General features: G+C 44.7%; 1 protein-coding gene across 1 annotated transcript in view; it reads right to left on the bottom strand.

The window, feature by feature from the left end:
* Positions 1-19858, bottom strand: part of KDSR (3-ketodihydrosphingosine reductase) — a 37941-nt gene that overhangs the window by 15437 nt on the left and 2646 nt on the right. Inside the window, exons 2-6 of the mRNA XM_077890895.1 lie at positions 17998-18087; positions 15607-15663; positions 10935-11000; positions 10648-10743; positions 4771-4962 (exon numbers count right to left, since the gene is read on the bottom strand). Coding sequence (XP_077747021.1) covers positions 4771-4962; positions 10648-10743; positions 10935-11000; positions 15607-15663; positions 17998-18087 — 501 coding nt within the window. The remainder of the gene's footprint in view (positions 1-4770; positions 4963-10647; positions 10744-10934; positions 11001-15606; positions 15664-17997; positions 18088-19858) is intronic.

The following is a 19858-nucleotide window of genomic DNA, read 5'->3' as shown; positions in this document are numbered from 1 at the left end:
ATGTGGATCCCTCCAGAAGTCAGGAGGGAGTCAGGAGTCCCTTCTTCCATCCTCCCAGAACCAGCCAACAGGACTCTCCCCACTGGGTGGAGTCTCAAGTCAGACCAGCCACGCACCTCCCCGAAGACCACCTCATCCCTGCTTATATTAAGAAACTCCTTCCCAGCTTGAGATGAGCTCTTAGTCTTCTTCACCTCACCACTGGGCCTCCGTGCTGGAATTCTCCACTCATAAACACACGCCAATGGGATGATTCCAGAAGATTCTCCTGCTAGTCCGCCAGGACACACCACCCTTCCCAAAGATCCTGCTCCTCAGCGGCTCTGCTCCACACTCTCATCTGGCCCTGATGCTAGTGGCTCTAAGGGGGATAAGTTCATACCATCAAAATTTCTGTCTTCCTATTTGCTATTGTTTAGCCCCAGGACAACACCTAGGAGAGTTAGAAGTAGACAGGCAGCTGGTGGTAGGCAGGCCACCACGTATCTCAGGGAGGCTGAAAAGTGGCAACAGAGCATCCCAGGGTCCCATCTCATCACACAGCTCTTTCTCTCCCTGAGGCCCTCCGAGAGGCATAGTTCTAAGCTTCTGGGAGGAGCTGAGAGGGTCTGGGAGAAGCATGTAGGCAGAAGCTTCTGGCCAGCCATCCTGGAAAGTACACTAGCAAAGGGTGATGTGTTCGTTGGTTCAGTTCCAATGCACTTAGGGCGTGAGAGAGCTCATTCACTCAGCATCGATGGGGCATGCGGCGTCAAGGCCCAGCTCTGCTCATAAATAGCTCTGGATTCGGGCCAGGCAGTGAGGTTGATGAGCAAGCAATTCCTCTTCCACTTGTTTTTGAGATAGTGACTTTAAAAACTGTCTCCCACGGCCTTGCCCTCTGCGGTACACAGACCAGACAAGAACACCAGCGAAAAAGCTGAGAAGTGGCAAGTGGCCCAGTGGGAAAGCCTGAAGCCAACTCTGCTCAGACACGGTTGTTTCTCTGCTGCTTCTTTGGCCCCCTCCACCTCCAAAGCATAAGGGCTGTGGCACCTGAACTAATGTGAGACAGTACGTCAAAAACCCGAGTTATGGCTGAACCAGCTTTTCAGAAACAGCTTTCTCCTGGGGTGGGCACAGACGGCCAGACCCCTTTCCGGGTGTTGGTATCCTCTCTACAATCACGAAGCCAAATGACTCTCTCCAGCTATGGTTGGCTACCTCCAGTGGCTAATCACTTAATCACCTGTCTTTATTCATCCAACACATACTTCTTGACTGGCTACTGTGTGCTGGTATCGGTCTATGAAGGAAGATATGGATGGAGGCAACTCAGAGAGCCTCAGAGAGCCTCTGCCCTCATGGATCTTCAGTCTCCTGAAACTCTTGGTCAAATAACTGGTGAACTTGAGATACACCAAATGATATCTACAGTTTCCTTCAATCAACTAATCCCATAACCCCAGGGGCAAAGGAAAGGCGGTTGGGTAGGCTTCACGTGCTAAGACAGCGCTGACTCCTGGAGATCACGACTTTCTCAAAGACTTTGTGGGCCAGGACTTCACTGGCTGACTCCTCTGCTCATCTTACCCCAGTGTCTGTCTTTGTCCCTGCTGACTGACCATCCCCTCATCAGTTTCTTCCTCCTACCTCATCTCCATTTCAATCAGAAAGACAACCCACTGCTCAAGAAAATCGATTTATTATCAAAATAATCCCACCAAAAATGTGTAGTTCCTAATGCTATCAAAGCAAAGGCTGTGTGTGCCCATCTTTTCTCTGCTGGACAAAGGACCAGAGCTGTGTTGAAGAAGCTCTAGAACATGAGCTGCAGCTTACTTTTCACCACCGTGGGGACAAACGGCCCTTGAGGGAGGGGAGCATGGGCAGGTGAGGGAAGCACAAAGGCTATTTCTCTTTTACTCGGTCTCTGCTACAACCTCATTGTGTATAACCCATGTCAGAAGTCTGCTTTCCAAAAAGATTAACTTTTAGAATCTTTAAATCATGCATTTATGCCTAAAAGAGCTTTAAAAAAAATTTAAAAATGCAACAAACCATTCTTTCAAATTTATTCATTGTACACAAAACATTTCTAGGGACCTACTTTAGTTTGCGAGGCAAAGGGTGGAATGGACAAGAAGACTTAAGAGTTAATTAAACCAAGAAGGATTATCCAAAAGTACTTAGTCTGAGCAATTCTATAAGGTCTGTTTCATTCACAGATAACACAGTCACCTTGGCAAAGCCAAATTAATCATCCAGGTTTTCAGACACAACACCATACACTTGCAGAGAAACAATTGGGTTTTTTTGTTTATTTTTATTTGAGAGAGAAAGAAAAAACACACATGTACACACTCACAGGGGGAAGGGGCAGAGGGAGAAGCAGACTCCCCACTGAGCTGGGAGCCCAACATCGGGCTCGATCCCAGGACCCTGAGATCACGACCCAAGCTGAAGGTAGATGCCTAACTGACTGAGCCACCCAGGTGCCCCAAAACAACTGTTCTGATGCAAGTCTGTTATGAACAAAAGTAGATTTTGATTACTGAATGTATTTTCCTCATGGCACATGTTTATTTTATTTTGCATTTATGCGGGGACATTTTTCATGAAGTCTAGATATGGACAAAACTCAAGTGCACTTCAGGTCCAGGCCAGCTACGTACAGTGCAGCGTGTGAACCATGCTTGTCACAAAGACACTTCGGGGACTCTGTCCTAGCAACTCAGGTCCTTTTCCCTCTTCTTTAGCAACATCTCTGTTCTACCTGAAGTGATGAAACCAGGCCACCCAGATTATATACTTTGCCCTAAATTAGTGAGTCCTGAAGTAGCTTTGCAAGAAAAGACTTAGGGACAAAGAGCCCTAATAAGCAGATTTTTTCATTTCCAACACAGCCCTTCACTTACCCAGGTGTCTGAGACCAAAGTGAAGGCTGAGACAACAGGCCAGATGAATCTGGCAACTTCTGACCTGAATTATCCACACATCAGCTGCTGCAGAAGCCAGGCAGAGGGAGCCAGAAGGCAAGCACTTTGTTACTATTTTTGTTGCAAAATAACTATGTCTTTTTGAGTAACTGGATGAACTATTGAAAACTCAGTGTTCTTATCTATAATAAGGTGGCCTAACAACTTCTGCCACTCCTATCTCACAAAACTTACAAAAATCAAATGGTTATTTGCAAAGGGACTTTCAAAGTGAACATTTCAAAAGAAGAGAAATACTGGTATTCTTGTTTTGAAATTTCACAGCCATATGAGCCTCATTGGCTAAACATTATTATGACCTATTAGTGACTAAGAGCATTAAGCAAGCTGATAAAAAGGAAATTTGAGCCTGGTTCGTTTTTGAGGAGAATGGCACAGTCGATCAGTCCCCATGTGGCACATCATGATCATGTCACTGACTGAACAACTCATCGGTACCATGTTCGTCCAACAGCAGGGCAGTGTGGCCCTCTGTCACACACCATCGAGGGCTCCTCTGGGGATTTTTTAAATCAGGGGTCAGCAAACTATGGCCTGTGGGATAAATCTCCACCTATTTTTATAAATAAAGTTTTATTGGAACACAGCCATGTCCATTTATCTATCTGTCACATAGGGCTGCTTTCCTGCTCTCACCGTTAGGTTTCAGGGGTTGCGACAAACAACATCCACCCCTCAAAGGCTCACACACTTACAAGCTGGCCCTCACAGAAAAAATTTGCTAACCCCTCCCTAATCTAAATCATTAAACGGGACACCCAAATCACACTCTTATTATGAGAAGGCTGGTCACAACCAATTCTTTTCTGGGCTTCTAATGTCATGATGTAGCATTATATTTCAGTCTATCACAATAGAAAGAATTTTACCTTCCTTTTCGGTGTGTGATTTTGGGTAGGTATACGTGGTACTCTCTATGCATCCCCATCTGACGACAATGCAAAGTCAGCTTCCCACGATTGAGGCTATCACAACATGACACTTATTTTGATGCTAATCCTCTTTCACAACATGCTCTACTAACTGGGAAAATAAAAAGCGTTCGCTTTCATCAATACTTCTTTAAGATATTAAAGCGTAAGCATCAGGAGAGCCAAATGATATTTTCAGCGCAACCCTCTTGTTTTACAGCAAAGGAAAAAGACCAAGTTAAATGATTTGTCTAAAAGCTGAGAGCTGGGCAGTAGCTGATTTAAGCTCTTCCCTCAAACACATGCTAAGTTTATTCTTCAGTCATAAAGGACACATCTCTTTGTTAAAGAAACACCTCTAGAGAATAAAATATCTGGTTAACCTTATGCATCCTCACAGAGTATTAGACCAAAAATACTATGTAAATATCAGTAGTACTTTGTGTATTAAATTAAGCAAGCAAGGGGCACCTGGGTGGCTCAGTGGTTAAGCATCTGCCTTTGGCTCAGATTGTGATCCCAGGGGCTGGGATTGAGTCCTGCATTGGGCTCCCCGCAGGGAGCCTGCTTCCCCCTCTGCCTCTTTCTCTCTGCCTCTCTTTGCGTTTCTCATGAATAAATAAATAAAATCCTTTTAAAAATTAGTTAATTAACTAAGCAAGCAAAACACCTCACACTCATCTTGCTTCTAGCATAATCTGTATGATGCCTGAAAAATGTTAACAGCAAAATTCAAGGGTTGAGCAGATTCTCTTTCACTGATGTCAAGTCTACAAGTGTCTAATTTAATACAACAACATGTGTAAAGTAGCTACAAACTAAAAGGGAACAAACATTTCTGAGCTGGAAGATATAAATATAAAACTGAATTCAGTGTTTACCTCCATCTGCAAAGCTTCAGCCAATCCCCTGATGGCAAATTTGGATGAAGAATAGGCCGTAAAACCGAATAATCCCAACTGTCCTGCCTGGGAGGAGACAAAGACGATCCTGCCCACCCGACGCTCCTTCATGGTGGTGATCACAGCTCGGCTGGGGTACACACTGCCGAGGTAGTTGACACTCATTAGTCTCTGTAGGGAACAAAGAGCCACGTGAGAAGTGAGCAAGGTCAAGGCCTCAAGCCTGCAGTCCACAGCTCTGTACACTCTCAAGATCTGAGTTCAGTGAAGACCAAATGATGGGGAGCCCAATGGATGCACCTTAGGAATGACTGACTGATATAATGATCCCATGAATGGGCCATGATGCTCATGACCTGCCGTCTGTAGCCTGTTTCTTTTATTTTTTTTTTTTTAAGATTTTATTTATTTATTCATGAGAAACACAGAGAGAGAGAAAGACGGAGACATAGGCAGAGGGAGAAGCAGGCTCCATGCCAGGAGCCCGATGTGGGACTTGATCCTGGGACTCTAGGATCACACCCTAGGCCGAAGGCAGGAGCTCAACCACTGAGCCACCCAGGGATCCCTGAAGCCTGTTTCAATCTAGTCTTGCATTCTCACCATGACAGCAGTGATGTCTTTGCTGAAAACTGGTCAGGATTAGTTTTCTCCTTACCAAAAGTACACTGCATCTTGCAGGTAACACTTTTTGAAAGACAGTTTTAGGGAAAAGCCCCCAAATATTTCTAAACCTATTAGTTGGGATCCCTGGGTGGCGCAGCGGTTTAGGGCCTGCCTTTGGCCCAGGGCGCGATCCTGGAGACCCGGGATCGAATCCCACATTGGGCTCCCGGTGCATGGAGCCTGCTTCTCCCTCTGCCTATGTCTCTGCCTCTCTCTCTCTCTCTCTGTGACTATCATAAGTAAATTAAATAAATAAATAAATAAATAAATAAATAAATAAATAAATAAAAATAAAAATAAAAATAAAAATAAAAATAAAAATAAAAATAAAAATAAAAATAAAAATAAAATAAAATAAAAATAAATAAACCTATTAGTTCTAAGCTACACAAAGAGACCAAGACTGCGGTTAGGAGCAATGGACTGTGGTTTGAAGCCCTGGCTTGACAATTTACTACCTATTTGATGATGAAGAAGAAAGTCAGCTACTGTGCTTATTTCTGCAGCTGAACACAGGGCTAATGCTGGTACTAGCTCATAGGGCTGTTGCAAGAATTGAAAGAGGAAAACACAAGTCAAGTGGCAGCACAGTCTCTGACCCACAGTAAGTGACCAATACTGGCTCCTGGATTATGATGGGTAAGAGCTTACATAGGTACCAAGAGTCTATTTTCCCTTCATCCTGAGAACTCTTAAAAACCTTGTTTTAACTTGGAAATCTACAAGTACGTGCATCAAAATGTCTCTATATTAAAGTCTTGTAAAAATACTAGATCTATCAGCACATGAAACCAAACACTTCATTGAGGAACTCTGAGTCAACCATGAATGTTGACTCTACAGAAAGTCATATAGCTCTTAGAGATGGTGACCAGAAACACCAGAGGATACGGGAAATACTCATTCTGCAAGTTTAAAAAAGCAGAGGGCATATAATACTATATTTACACTGTAACTACAGACTGTAACTAATTCAAATATTAAATAAAAGTACATGTACACAGGTGCAAAATGAATGAATGAACCATAGACAACTGTAAATGGTGCCTGGGTGGTTCAGTTGTTGAGTGTCTGACTCTTAATTTCGGCTCAGGTCCTAATCTCACGGATCATGAGACCAAGCCCCGCATCGAGGTCTGTGCTCAGTGGGAGTCTACTTGGATATTCTCTCTGCCCCTTCCCCCACTCGTTCTCTCTCTCTCTCTCATTCTAATAAATAAATAAAATATTTTTTAAAAATGTAGCCCTATATCTACTAAAGACATTAAATTAAAGTTAGTCCCACAAAGATAACCTCAGGCTTCCCTGGAAAATTCGAGCAAACATTTAAGGATAATACCAATTCTACACAAATCCTTCCAGAAAAGTGAAGAGAATATTCCCCTACTTATGGTAAGAGGCCAACATTACCTTTATACAAAAATCAGAAAAGACCATTACAAGGAAAGAAAACAACTAATATCCCTCAAGAACACAGAAAGGATGAATAGCCAAGTGGGGTCTATCCCAGGAATGCAAGGCTGGCTTAACACTGGAAATTAATCAATGTAATTCACCATATCAACAAACTAAATAAGAACTCTGAAATCATCCCAGGAGATGCAGAAAAAGCACCTGACAAAATTCAACTTCCATTCTTTATAAAAAACTCTCAGCAGGGGCCCTTTGGTGGCTTAGTGGGTTAGGCATCCAACTCTTCTTGATTTTGGCTCAGGTCGTGATCTCAGGGTCTTGAGATCAAGCCCTGAGTTGGACTCTGCACTCAACATGGAGCCTGCTTTAGATTCTCTCTTTCCGTTTCTCTGCCCCTCCCTGTCCCCACTCGTGGGTGCTCTTTAAAGAAAAAAGAAAGAAAAAAACTCTCAGCAAACTAGGAATACCAGAAAACTTTCTCAACTTGATAAACGGCATCTAAGCAAAAACAACAGAAAGAACAAAACTACAACAAACATCATACTTAATGGTTAAAAAAAAAAAGTTTTCTCCCAAGATCAGGAACACTACAGCACGTCTGTCCTCACCATTTCCCTTCTGTACTGGATGTTCTAACCAGTACAATAAGGGTGCCCAGATGGGTACAGAAAAGTAAAACTGTTGCAAATGACATGATCTTGAATGCAGAAAATCCAGTGAGCACTAGAATTAATAATGGACGTCAGCCAGACTGCAAGATCAATACACAAAAATCAATTGAATTTCTCTACATTAGCAATGAACATTCAGAAAATGCCATAAAAACTACCATTTATACTAGCATCAGAAAATAGGAAATGTTGAAAAATGAGGTGCAAGACCCATGCACTGAAAACTACAAGACACCGCTGAGAGAAACGGAAGAAAATTTAAATAAATGGAGATATATTCTACATTCACAGGTTAGAAGACTCAATGTTGTTAAGACGTCAGCTCTCCTCATGTGGATCTATAGAGTCAATCAAACATGAAAATACTTATCACTGATACAGGTAGATAAACAGGACATAGGTCCAAGAATCCATAAAGAAAACCCATTAAGTGGAAAATTAAGAGAAGTGCATTGACCTTCCCAAAGACCGCCTCCCGTTTCAGATTCACTGGACGGCCTCCCAGACTCTGCACCTCGTCGTACCCATGACTAAGATTTATGGCAGTGAGAAGGCACAAGGCAAAATTATCAAGGACAAAAGGCACCTGGGTCAAAGGCCAGAAGAACCTGGCACACGTTTCCAAGCATCCTCTCATCCTCTTGGCAGGGAGTCGCACAGCACCTGCCGGGATCCCCCAGCCGTGGGCTGTAACAACACAGCCGACCACGTGAGGCACGCACACACTTTCAGGGGAGCCCTGGGAGCCTCAGTAAAGTGCACACGAGACAAACAAACCAGCCATCAAAACAAAACAAATTAAAAAATGAGAGAGTTCATTTTAAATAAAAATGAACTCTGATCTTCAGAAAATGCACCAAACCTGGCAGTGGGTGTTCTCACAGGACCTGCGGACAATGAGCACAGTGGCCCTGACCACAGCCCCACAACGGGCAGGGACGGACAAAGTGGGAGCAGAGGGGTGAACGCAGGCCTGGGGCTGGGGGTACAGAGGACTGCTGCCTGCATTCAGGACAGGGCAGCCAGAGGCCTCGTCCCTGGGTCCCAGGCAACAGGTGTGGGGTTAACTATCCTTTCTTTTTAGAAGCCTGCTTCTCCCTGGGGCCGGAGCGCTTCCAGCATCGCCCAACAGCTGTTCAAGCCCTCCCTGCGCCCATCTCCTCGCCGCCCCCTCACACAGCCTGGGGTTTACCCACCAGAGCACCTGCACCGGCATCACTCACATCACCCGCATCCTCCACATCATGATCTCCTGCCCTGATGACCTCTGACCCCTCCTGAACCGCTCCTGACACAACCAGCAGAAAGATCCTCTGATCTGCTACTGCCCAGCCCAGCTTAAGCCCCTTCAAAGGTGCTGGACTAGAATCCCAACTCCCCATGGTGGCCTTTGAGACCCCAGTGGTTCTGGCCCCTGCGCCACTCCACATTGCTCCGGAAGCTTACCCCCGACCTCCTAGCCCTCCTATGACCCCTGGCTCCTGCCCCAAACAGGACTCCTGGTCAGGTCCTTGAGTCTGCCCTCCACACTGAGTCAGGGTGACTCTACAGATTGCCCCTCCATTAGCCTCCCTCTCTCTCTCTCTCTCTCACACACACACACACACACACACACTCACACACCCTCACAGTCATCCACACTCACTCTCACATCCTCACACTCACTCCTCACACACTCATTCACACACTCACACACACCTGACTCCTCTTTGCCTGGCCACCTCATCATCTGACGTCTTACCTCATCGTGTTCCGTCTAGACTGATACAACAACTATCTTCCCCAACTCATTCTTTACCCAGCTGCTGAAATCATCTTCAAAACCTCCCTCTGATTACTTACAGTAAAGGCCTGCAGGTCAAGGCAACTACCTTTCATGCTGATTTGATAAAGGAGCCTTAAGACACTCGAGTCCCAGATAAGGTGCCCCTCTGCCTACAGCTATATCTGGACTCTCCCTCCTGGACGATAAATCACAGAGGTTATGGTGCTTTCCCAGAGTCCACCAGAAGCAAGGTGTCTATGCTGCTACTCTAGCACTCTCATTTTCCATAAAAAGGGGATGTCATTTACCTTCTCGGAGAAAAACATTCAAAAGCCACTACTACAATGAAGGTTCATGGAGCATTAGGGAAAAGACAGTTGATACCATGTCAACTAAAAAACTGTTTTGTACTTTAGAAGGATTATGAATCTGGGGATCCCTGGGTGGCGCAGCGGTTTAGCGCCTGCCTTTGGCCCAGGGCGCGATCCTGGAGACCCAGAATCGAATCCCACGTTGGGCTCCCGGTGCATGGAGCCTGCTTCTCCCTCTGCCTATGTCTCTGCCTCTCTCTCTCTGTGACTATCATAAATAAATAAAAATTTAAAAAAAAAAAGGATTATGAATCTGATGTTCATTTATTTAGAGCTCATAGAAATTACTAAGAGACGTTCCATGACAAACTTGTTTAAAAATATAAACCAAGATGTGTCATTTGTTTTTCTTTGTTTTTGTTGTTTTTTTTTTTTTTTTTAGAGATTTTATTTATTTATTCATGAGAGGCAGAGACACAGAAGCAGGGACACAGAAGCAGAGGAAGAAGCAGGCTCCATGCAGGGAGCCTGACGTGGGACTCGATTCCCATCTCCAGGATCACACCCTGGGCTGAAGGCGGCGCTAAACCACTGAGCCACCCGGGCTGCCTGATGTGTCATCTTTTTGCCTTGATTTCAGAACTCAAGAGTCTGCTCTTGAACTTCTCTGGTTTACCACTGTTAAAAACCCTGACAGCTGAGATGAAAATCCAGCATCTCTTGGCTTACAGAGAGCTCTCTTCAAGAGAGTGTACCTTGGTGAATCATCACGGCAATGCAGGTCAATTTGGAGCTTTTATGCTCATGTTATAGCTGGGAAAACCAAGGCCCAGAGACTCGTCCAAGCTCTTAAGGTTAGATGGCCATGGTACTACAACTAAAACCTTGTCCGACTTTCCCCTAGCCTTCTAAAGCTTCTAGTAAATCTAAATGCATTCTAACTATTTCATTTGTAAAGCCTTCACCTGTGGCCTTGTTCTCCTTGGAGTATCTGGGCTAGCACATGAGCAAAAAGCAAATGTCCACTTACTTCAAAAGTACTAACTTCAAGATCTTCAAATTTTCCCGAAAGTGACATTCCCGCACAGTTCACAAGCATGTCCACTGGGCCCAGTTTCTCCTGTGCCTGGAAAAGTTTATCAGAGCAGCCATGAAGAAAAAGAGAAGCATCACTTGGTAGCAACTCAGTGCCAATAAATAAAGTCTAACAAACTATTAAAGCTACAGAGATGATTTATCAGTTCCAAGCCCTACGCCAAACTGCTAAGAACCAATTGAAAGGCAAGCAAATCAATTCCAGGTAGCCCAACCTCTTACTTGTTTTATGACATTCTCTACTTGGCTGTAGTCTTGAGATACGTCAACTGATATACAAAGTACCACCTGTGAGGAAGAGAAAAAGACGATCAAAGTCATGCAGGCATCTAAAAGCATTTTTTTAAAGAGTTTTTTTTTTAAATCAAGGCAATTCTTTCCAATAGCTAGGGAGTCTAGTCTTGTGGGCATAGATTGCAGTGTTGGAAACCTGCTGACAGTGCACTACTGGAGCCTAATTTTCTTGGCAGTTCTCACAGAAAACTCTTATGCAAACTGAAAAACACATCTTAAGAAATATTGGTCAAAGTACAAACTTTCAGGTATAAAGTAAATAAGTCCTGGAGATCTCCTGTACGACACAGTGACTACCGATATGAATACTACATTGTATACTTGAAATCTGCTGAGAGTAGATCTTGAGTGCTCTCAATACACACACAGAATAACTATGTGAAGTGATGGGGTGTGTTAATCAACTTGAGGTGGTGAGGAAGTCATGATGCAAATGTGTATCAAATCAGCACACTGTGCCCCTCAGATCCATACAATTCTTGTCAGTTTTACCTAGATAAGGCTGGAAACAGATAAGAAATGTAAAGAGCTCCTCTTGGAACACTGCTAACCTACAGTGACCGAAGGCAGGTCTGAGATCACTTGTGGTCAGATGAGGGAGGCCTGGCTCGTGGGGAAACAAGTGGAACTCTGGGGGGATGGACATGCTCTGTGTCTGGATCTCAGGGCTGGCTGTACACGTGTATGCATCTGTCAAAAGCCATCAAACTGTACTCTTTATATGGGTGCGGTTTACTGGACATAAATTATAGCTCTGGTTATTAAAAAGAATACATAAATTACATAAAGGATCAATAAATTGTACATCAATTGTATCTCAATTGTTAACATCTTAGGTTGTTAAAAATAAAAACAATAAATCTAATAAATATGCTTAAAAAATACTCCCCTTGGAGCACTCCCAGGGCTCAGACTGCCCTACTGGGAGTCCGAATCAGCAGGCAGGGGATGAAGAGATAAGCAAACAATACCTACTCACAAAAGCCACCTGAGTTTGAGTCCCTGCACTGGTGACTTTATCTTTCGAGGCCAAGGGTCGATCTGGGGCTGTGGGAGCTTGAGGTCCCTGACTCTGGGCTGATGGGCCACTCAGGGATTCTCTAGACAAGGGGCCACCCAGGCAGGCCCTCGAGCCCACCCAGTCCAAGCCTGGCCACGCTCAGGGGTTCACAGCACAGAGAGATGGCAGGAAGAGCCCAGCCCACACTTGCCAAGGGAAACAATTCCATTTGGTCTTTGGAAAGGAAGAAAGGAAGAAGGAAGGAGAGGAAGCACATATTTCAGCGCTTGCTTTGATAGAAATTTATAAAATAGCCGTTAAGGATATGAAAGGGCACTAACAATGAGCTATTGTTTTAATTTCCCTTTTTGGACCATGTTTTCAAATCCAGAGCTAAGCCTCTGAGATCGGAATGTTCTAGGTTCCAAGGAGGGGGTCGCAGAGAGAGGGAGAAAGGCATTTTCTGGACTTCTCAGTCTTTCCAGGAGTTCTCCTCGGTGGACACTGGCCGCCAAGCCAGGGGGCAGACAGAATGAGTGTGTACAGGAGGGCACATCCACATGGGCACTCGCGCCCGCATGTGGCCTCGAGTGTAAGCGGTGGAAGGAGAGGGCCTGGTGTCCGCAAGCCTGAGTCCTGATCCTGCCCCTTTGGTCACTAGCCGGGCGGCAGCTGAGGAGGCAGCGGTGGCCTCACCAGGCCCAGAAAGGGTGTCAGGAGCTGGTGACCAGAGATCCCTTCCAGCTCTAAGATGCGACGTGCAGAATAAAGCCACGACGTGAGAGATGACTGCCTTAGAATCGGATGCGCCAGGCAGGAAGTCTTATTTGGTGCAGGAAGGAACCCTGTCCAAAGGATCTGAATTCCTAAGGAAACAGCCTCCTTCACAAATGTCACCTGGAATATTCCAGAGGAGCTGCCCCTGGGTTTTATGCCTCTAATCAGGATTTTTTACATGAGTCTTTTCATACAATATTAGATCATTTACTATAAATAAAAGCTATCCCAAGGACAAGTAAAATTAAAAAAAAAAAAAAGAGAAAGAAAGAAAGAAAGAGAAAGAAAGAAAGAAAAAAAAGAAAGAAAGAAGAAGAAAGAAAGAAAGAAAGAAAGAAAGAAAGAAAGAAAGAAAGAAAGAAAGAAAGAAAGAAAGAAAGAAAGAAAGAAAGAAAGAAAGAAAGAAAGAAAGAAAGAAAGACTAACCAGTCACCAGGAGAAAAGTGTCCACAGGGCCCTGCTTACGCTGAGCCCTGTGGCAAAGCCCTTCTGTGCAGGCAAAGGCTCAAGCTCCGTCAGGCCCACCCCAGCCCTGCCGTCTGTCCTCTCCCTGACACGCACGTCTGGAACCTGCCACATGACCCTAAGCATCTGGAACCTGCCACATGACCCAAAGCCTTCCGACAGCTCAAGTGGGGACGGGAGTCACGGTGAAGAAGTCCGGGCAGAGAGAGGGTGCTGACGGCAGGCCTGGCCTTTGGCCAGCAGCATTCACGCTCCATGGCTTCAGAGGATACGTCTTTCTCTATCAGAACTTCCAGGAATCGGGGAAAGGTGAGGGATTTGCGGAGCTGGCAGCTTCCCAACAGTCCCGGACTGCAGGGAAGGGGAGCACAGAGGCCACGGAGGAGAGAAAATCTCACAAGCAAGGCTCTCTGCCTGCAGCACAGATACGCGAGCAGAGAAGTGCAAGCAGCCCTCGCACAGGGAAACGACCATATACGCTGGGCACCTGGACTCTGCTGAAGGAGTTACAGGAGAGAGGTCGATTCGTTCTTACTGACATGGGAAGATCTCTAACATATTTTGGAGGTGAAGCAAAGAGGCAATTAGAACTACAGTGAGGGGCGCCTGGGTGGCCCAGTCAGTTAAGCGTCTGACTCTTGCTTTTGGCTCAGGTCTTGATCTGAGGGGGTGGGATTGAGCCCCACATTGGGCTCCACACTCGGCATGGAGTCTGCTTGAGATTCTTTCCCTCTCCCTCCCCCACTGCTCCTCCCCCTGCTTGCTCATGTGCTCTCTCAAATAAATAAGTAAAATACATTTTAAAAAATAATAATAAAACTACAGTGAAACAGCATTTAAAACCCATCTGAGGGGCACCTGGGTGGCTCAGTGGTTGAGCATCTGCCTTTGGCTCAGGGCGTGATCCTGGAGTCCTGGGATCGAGTCCTGCATCGGGCTCCCTGCAAGGAGCCTGCTTCTCCCTCTGCCTGTGTCTCTCTCTCTCTCTCTCTGTCTCTCATGAATAAATACATAAAATCTTAAAAAAAAAAAATCCAAAAGGCAAAAATTAGGAAATGTGCCAATACCAAAGTGTTGGCAGGATGCAGGGCAACCAGGGCAGCGGGTACTACCAGTGGGCATGTCCCCACGCCAGTGAAGTTGAAGATGCACATGCATTGTAACTGTTACTCCACAATCCTATTTCCAGGCACCATCCATTCTTGCACACGTACACAGAGATGTGTTGTAGAAAAACTTCAGTGACAGCAAGAAATAAAACGAACTAGCCAAAACACCAAAAGTGAGATATCCACCAACAGTAGAATTGATGAACAAAAGGTAGTATATATGTATTCAGAAAATGTGTGACAGCAGTTAAAACACACACACACACACACACACACACACAAACTATGATTTTATGCAGCAACAGCAAGGAATTTCAAAAGCAGTATCTAGCGAAGAGATCAAGTTGCACAAAAGTACCAGAAAAACGACGTGCTACACATCTACAGAGGTAGAAAGCAGGTTAGTGATCGCCTGGGGCTGTGAGGGGTGAAGGGGGAAGCAGGGAGTGACACGATCTGGGCTCTCCTGGTGGGATGATGGAAAAATTCTCAAATGGATTCTGGTGCTGGGTGCACAACTCCATGGATACGCTAGACGCCACTGAGCTGTACACTTGACACAGGTGAATTGAATAGTATGTGAGGTATGCCTCAGGAATGCAGACAAAAAAAAAAAAAACAAATAAATAAGAATGATGCCATAAAGTTCAAAGAGAAGCAGAAAGAAACAGTATACTACGGAGAGTCACACGTACCACCTCGTCAAATTATGAAAAAAGCATAGCAACACAAAAGTCAGGTTGGGGGTTGCCTCTAGGAATGAGACTGGGCGATATGGGCACCCAGAGGGGGCTTCAGGGGCCCCAGAAAATCTCATTTCTTAAGCTGGGTGAGGAGTATCATAGTAACTTATTGTTATGTTTTATACTGAAAGATATACACACACACACACACACACACGCCATTTTATTCATCCCAAAATGCCATAACCCCCCCAAAAAAATTTAGTACCCCTTTCCACTTATGTGTTTGTATGAAGTCACCTTAAATAAATAATTGAGATCATTTTCTGTAAAAACATGTGATCACTGGTGCACGGAAGTCAAAGTCTGTACATTTTGGGGAATGGCCTGAACTTGTAGACAATTCAAATGATTTCACCTTTTTCAAAAACAGTCTAATATGTATTTTAATTAGGAAAAACCCTACACGTTTTCAATGAACTATTCACAGTTGAAATAACCGTTTTTCCCCCTTTCCACAACTATGTTGATTAGCACAGAAAATGCATCATGAAGACTGATCATACCTGTTTATCATTAATAGAGTGCTTTTCAATTTCTTTCTTTGCCTGCAGCAGCTTGTCCTGAAAGCAACAGAGAACAATTAGTTCTGGTGATTGTCTATTTGTCTGCTTGTTTGTTTAAATGGAGCGAAAAAGCAATTATTTGTGTATTTATTAAATTCTAGAAAACACGCGAGACAGCACCTATGTTGCATAGCTATGGGCCACTGTCTACGAAAGAAAGAAGCTCTAAAGTTATTTTGGCTATGATTAAGTTTTTCTGAAAGGTAACAGAAAAACAAAGAAACTGCAAAATCCTAATCAACACTACTAATTGCTGATGGGCACCATATCAACTCTAATAAATGTTTTGATCTGACATTATTTGGTTGTGATATAAAACAAGAACCACCACATGGCTGTGCAGTGCTTCCCAAACTTAAGAGTTCACATGGTTTCACATCAAGAGTGCTTTCATAAGAGATTGTCCAATATTTTCCTCCTCTACCATAAAAGCAAATATAGTGAAAATCACCTTTCAGGTACATTGAGAAAACCGAATCCTGGCAACTTTCGAGAATAATCTTAAGACAAGCAAAGCTACCCTGAAACTGAGAAACTCTGCCAAGGTCTCAATTTTGCTTGTTTTACTCATTTTCAAAGAGAGAGACATATCAGTTTACAGTTCTTAATTTGTTCAAAAAGTTGTAATTTCAGTACATCGGGACAGCTAGAGAAGAACAAAGGAGGAGGCGAATCCTTGGGAAAGACGTGGGTTTTCTGAACATGGGTGTGTCTATAATAATTTTGTTCTACGAATAAAGATACACACAACTTTCCTTTGTCAAAAGTAGAATAAACAACTATATTAGATAATAAAGAATTTCTGGATACCAGAAGGCTCGTCTGCTCATTCATGTCTAGCATTGCAAGGACCAGAGAAGGAGCTTCTGAAACACCTCAAACCCGGTGTCTCCCCTGCTTCCTTCTCATCTGCCTTGTATCAAATATCGGCACAGCTTAAATCTCACCAAATGCCATTTTATTAAAGTTATATTTTCCTTCCCATAAAGTGGCTTTGATGTCAAAGTAAATTCATTGTTAGAGATGTCAGGATACAAATGAAAGGTAGCAATCCCACTGTTCTCGATTTTAAGAAGGAATAATGAACATCAAAGCCTAATTCTAGGCCAATATTTAAACATTCCCCCCCCCCAGACTCTCCCTGGCAGCTGTGCACCCCTACCTGAGTGGCCACCTACTACTGCCCTCCTGTGGCACAGGTGAGTCCAGAGTCCCCCAGCAGTGATGCCCTGCTGGCATCCCCAGCCCTTCCATCAACCCTCCCTTCATTTCTTCACTCCACAGCTCCACACTGAGCACCCTCTGGGAGCCAAGCATTATGCCAAGCACAGAACAACGGCAGTGGACAACAATACGGCCGTGGTCACCTCCCCCCGCCTCCACGGAGCCAGAGGGCTTCACAACTGTTCATGTGAATACAGTGTCATTGCTTTGGATGTGGAAACGACTCTAGCAAGAGTAACAGACCTTGGGAGGGGAGGGGAGGGGAGGGGAGGGGAGGGGAGGGGAGGGGAGGAGAGGAGAGGAGAGGAGAGGAGAGGAGAGGAGAGGAGAGGAGAGGAGAGGAGAGGAGAGGAGAGGAGGAAAAGGAGGGAGGGGAGGGAGGGGAGGGGAAGGAAAAGAAAAGAGAAGAAAAAGGAGAGGAGAGGAGAGGAGAGGAGAGGAGAGGAGAGGAGAGGAGAGGAGAGGAGAGGAGAGGAGAGGAGAGGAGAGGAGAGGAGAGGAGAGAAAGGAAGAGAAGGAGAAGAGAAGAGAAAGGAAGTGAAGAGAAAGGAAGGGAAGGGAAAAGAAAGAAAAAAGCAAAGCACAGCAAAGCAGACCTTGTGTTGACTTGACACAGAAAACCACGTTTTGCTACACTGCTGGGAAGGAAGGAGCAAGATTTCCCATGGAGTCCGGTTTTGGTAGAGATGTACCTCATCGCCATAATAAGCAAATTCCAGGGAACCACCTGCATATCCTGAAGGACTGGGGATCAGCCCCGCAATCGGCTCAGCAGGGGTGCGTAGGCGGAGGCCCTCCCCCAGGGTCCCCACAGCAGGTGTGCACCCGCCCCAACCATCTCAACATGGACCATCTCGACATGCAGCGTCTCTGATGTTGCTCAACCGTTGTGGAAACTAAATAAATATTTGTGGAACCGACCTGACTTCAACCAAGAAGTGTTTGCCCTGAATATGAGAAACAACCAGGGGTTCCAGGATCACACCTCAAACCAGAGAGATGAGCCACTTCTCGCCCAGGTTCACGACCCCTAAGCACAAGCCCAGCCTCTCGGGCTCATCAAAAGCTGAGTAAGCAAGTCCATGATAACACACCCAGAAGACGTACCTCATTTCGTGCCACCAGAGTTATAAACGCTCCTTGTTTATAGCACTCGATAGCAATGCACTTTCCAATGCCGCTGGAGCCTCCTGTAACCTAAAAGCAAATATAATAAAAATCTTAGCTCTTGCAATTTCCCTTCTCTGGGAAGTTTATTTAAAACAACTGGGACGGGCTCTAAAACCCAATCTACAAGAGACAGATTTTTAGCTATTGTAGTTTCCTCGTCCCAGACTCGATGAATGAATTAAGCAGAGACATGAAAGATTTTACTGTCTTGCTGCTTTGTTTTTGGTACTGAACTATAAATTGCACATCTATATTTTTCTGCGTTTACTGGAGGGAAAGTGCCCTATAACTCGAGCTAATAAGTAAGCCATTAGTCTACCTCTGGTTCCAAATTCAAATGAATCTTATTTCCTTATTGCTTATCTCCTGTGTGACTATCTTCACAAGAGAAGAGCCACTTGCATAGATCTTCTAATATTTTACATGACCGCTTCTTAAAAAAGTATACAGGATCATATGGAAATACCAAAAGGGAAAGCTTTCCTTCTTGCACTGTTCCCCCATAATCTATAGCACAGCTCTACTGGCTTTGAGTTCCACGCTCCCTCCAACCACAGGGCCTTTGCACATTCTATCTCCCCTGCCCTTCTTTCATCTGGCTGGCATCCATTCACCCATTACATCTCAGCTCAGGGGTGCCTGAGTGGCTCAGTCGGTTAAGTATCCAACTCTTGGTTTCAGCTCAGGTCATGATCCCATGGGTTGTGGGATCCAGTCCCACTTTGCTGGGCTTTGTGCTCAGCAGGGAGTCTGCTTGGAGATTCTCTCCCTCTATCCCTCCTCCCTCCCTCCCTCCCTCCCTCCCCACCAAATGAATAAATTTTTAAAAAATAAATAAATCTCAGCTCAAACATCACTTCCTCAGGAAAACCTTCACCTGCCCATTCCCTAACCTCAACCCACTTTTCAGCACCGCATCCTTTTCCCTTTACTTTATGGCACTCACAGACTCAAAGAGCCATGCATTTATTTGTGTGGTTATCTGATTCACAACCATCTCTCCTATCCCTGCCTCATAAATGCCCTAAAATACCTACTCTCTTTCTGCTCCCCACTACATTCCTAGCACTTAGCACAGTGCCTGGCACATAGGAAGGACTTGCTACATACTTATCTAAGTAAGACAGGTGTAATATTATTTTTCTAGTCATTTTTCCTATGCAAATTATATAATACAGGTCAAGAGAGTGGAGGGCCCCAGGTTGTCAGGTGAAGGAAGGGGGTAAAGTTTCACATAGGCAGCTGACCTTACATGGGATCATATCCTATATGATAGGATATATATGTCAAAATATCTTACGTCAAAAAAACTAATAAATGGCTTTACAATATTACGTTAAGGAGCCAAACTGAAACTTAGCTGTCGACTTCCATACAACACACATTCGGGTGATTTCAAATATTTCACCATTAGGTATTAGTCATGCTGTAATGAACATGGTTGATCCCATCTCAATTATTTTAAAGTTACCAGGAAGCCACGCCTCCACAATGTCCCAATCTCCATGGATGCTTCAGCTTCCCTACTTCCCTTTAGCCAAGTCTTCACCACTGAAGAGGCTTCCTTGGCAGATAATTAACCAATTTTCTCCAGAAGGTTACTGTCAAAAAATCTACCTGTTGCCTCAGCTAAACAATTGCCTCTGAGGAGCTCTTTGCTGCCAAGATATTTCATGGGGGCTCTGGCTTTTTAATTTTCACCCCACATTCCAATTCCATAGCAATTAACAGCCCCCCCCCCCCCCCCCGCTGTTGTATGATGGTGTTGCTGCCTCAGTGTTCTTCCACCCAACATCCC

This window comes from Canis aureus, chromosome 1 (genome assembly GCF_053574225.1).
Source record: "Canis aureus isolate CA01 chromosome 1, VMU_Caureus_v.1.0, whole genome shotgun sequence".
NCBI lineage: Eukaryota > Metazoa > Chordata > Mammalia > Carnivora > Canidae > Canis > Canis aureus.
Note: the sequence above shows the minus strand (reverse complement) of the source record. Positions and strands in the feature narration are given on the sequence as shown.